Source organism: Anopheles bellator, unplaced genomic scaffold, assembly GCF_943735745.2.
Source record: "Anopheles bellator unplaced genomic scaffold, idAnoBellAS_SP24_06.2 scaffold01812_ctg1, whole genome shotgun sequence".
Classification (NCBI taxonomy): Eukaryota; Metazoa; Arthropoda; class Insecta; order Diptera; family Culicidae; genus Anopheles; species Anopheles bellator.
This window is the reverse complement of record NW_026685934.1, coordinates 1-1,991: the sequence shown is the minus strand read 5'-3', so window position 1 is coordinate 1,991 and position 1,991 is coordinate 1. Positions and strand designations below refer to the sequence as shown.

Genomic DNA, 1,991 nt, shown 5'->3' with positions numbered 1-1,991 from the left:
GCCGGTCAGGGCATCATGAAAGTGGCGGCTAAGCATCAGCTTTGTCTCTCCAGAGCCGCTAGTTCCCGGCACGAACGGTCCAGCGATTCGGCATGCATGAAATCGGACGGGTAGGCCTTGAGAACTTTTGCTAGCTCATCGTTAGCACGCCTAATTTGGGACCGTAACTCTTCGATATCAATTTTGGCTGCCCTAATTTTGCGATCGTACTCGTCCGACGAATCCAGCAGCTGCAGAATCAAATCGCGGGAGCGGGCCGCCTCTCGCCGGTAGACCGACGCATTGGCCACCTGGAAGCGGATTGCCTTGTCTGCCTGTTCACGTTCCAGGTGTACCAACGGTTTACTCAACCGGCGTATGTCCTGGGCTTCGGTGGTGGTTCGGTCTGGTCTGATGGCGTCCATCCTGACGCATCGGTGCTTCCAGCGAGCTACCTCCCGTAGTTCGCTCCCCTCCTGTTCGGCACGTGCCTCCGGCGAGAGACCTTCCAGTGGCCCAAAATAACGAGGCCTAGTGGAAGCCGTGTTGGCCATTTTCAAAATTTCTTGCTCGGACTCAGAGAGATTTATGGAACTAGAGGTATGTTTTTGGAACGTTCAACGAACAGTTTTCCAATGACGCTATGATGGCAACGTAAGAAATGGGCTGACTTTGGTGCCGCCAGCCAACCATCCAAGTAAACTTTGCACCGAAATCATTGCATTTTGTGACAGCATCGCGGTTCGCGTGTACAGAAACATTGGACGGCTCATTTGGACAGCAGCGGAACCGAATTCTGGAGTGAAAATGCTACGCTGGCCGAAATTAGTGCCGGTGTTCCGACGATGGGCTCACACCGTTCCGAAACATTTGCAGTCGATGCCGACCGAGCGGGATCCACCGTTTTCCAAGATGGTCGAATACAGCTTCCACAAGGCCTGTCTGGTGCTCGAGAATCAGCTGATCGAGTCGATGAGCAAATACCCAACGATGAGTGCGGAGAAGCGGGTCAGCCGGGTCCAGGCGATCCTGAAAATCATCTCCAGCAACTCGAACACACTGCAGTTCCAATTTCCCTTCCGACGCGACAGTGGCGACTACGAGATGGTTACAGCCTTCCGATCACACCACTGTCTACACCGGTTACCGGTCAAAGGGGGCATCCGGTTCTCGCAGGACGTATGCCAGGACGAGGTGGAAGCCCTGGCCGCCTTGATGACGTTCAAGTGTGCCTGCGTCAACGTTCCGTTCGGAGGAGCAAAAGGAGGCATCATCATAGATCCGGCCAAGTATAGCGAGAAAGAACTGCAAGGCATCACGCGGCGCTACACGGTCGAGCTGGCGAAAAAGAACTTCATCGGCCCAGGGATCGATGTGCCGGCCCCGGACATGGGTACAACGTCCCGCGAAATGTCTTGGATAGCGGATCAGTACGGCAAGACGTTCGGCCACCGGGACATCAACACGATGGCGGTCGTAACGGGGAAACCACTCAACCAGGGCGGTATCCGTGGCAGGACCGAAGCCACCGGCAAGGGTGTCTACCTAGCGACCAACTGTTTTATGCGCGAGGCGACATGGATGCGAGAGGTGGGCCTCCAACCGGGCCTCGAGGGCAAGACGGTGATCGTGCAGGGGTTCGGAAACGTCGGACAGCACGCAGCAGAGCACTTCCAACGGGGAGGCTGCAAAGTGATTGGTATTATCGAACGCGACGTTTCGTTGCACTGCCCGACCGGCATCGACATCAAGGCGCTCGTACGATACAAAACCGAAAAGAAGACCCTCAAAGGCTACCCCAAGGCGAACCCGTTCAGTGGAGATCTGCTGCTGGAGCAGTGTGACATACTGATTCCGGCCGCGGTGGAGAAATCCATACACTCCGAAAACGCCAAGCAGATCAAGGCCAAAGTGATTGCCGAAGGAGCGAACGGACCAACAACACCGGCCGCCGATAAAATACTACAAGATCGCCGCATTCTCGTCATTCCCGATCTGTACTGCAATGCCGG

The 1,991-nt window shown here is 55.7% G+C and overlaps 1 protein-coding gene across 1 annotated transcript; it reads left to right on the top strand.

Annotated features, from left to right (window-relative positions):
* Positions 1–786: 786 nt before the first annotated feature.
* On the top strand, positions 787–1,983 carry LOC131214666 (glutamate dehydrogenase, mitochondrial-like; the record flags this gene model as incomplete). The annotated part of the gene is made up of 1 exon (XM_058209003.1): positions 787–1,983. A coding segment is annotated over exon 1 (1,197 nt), but the record flags the coding sequence as incomplete, so codon positions are not given.
* Between the last annotated feature and the right edge of the window lie 8 nt (positions 1,984–1,991).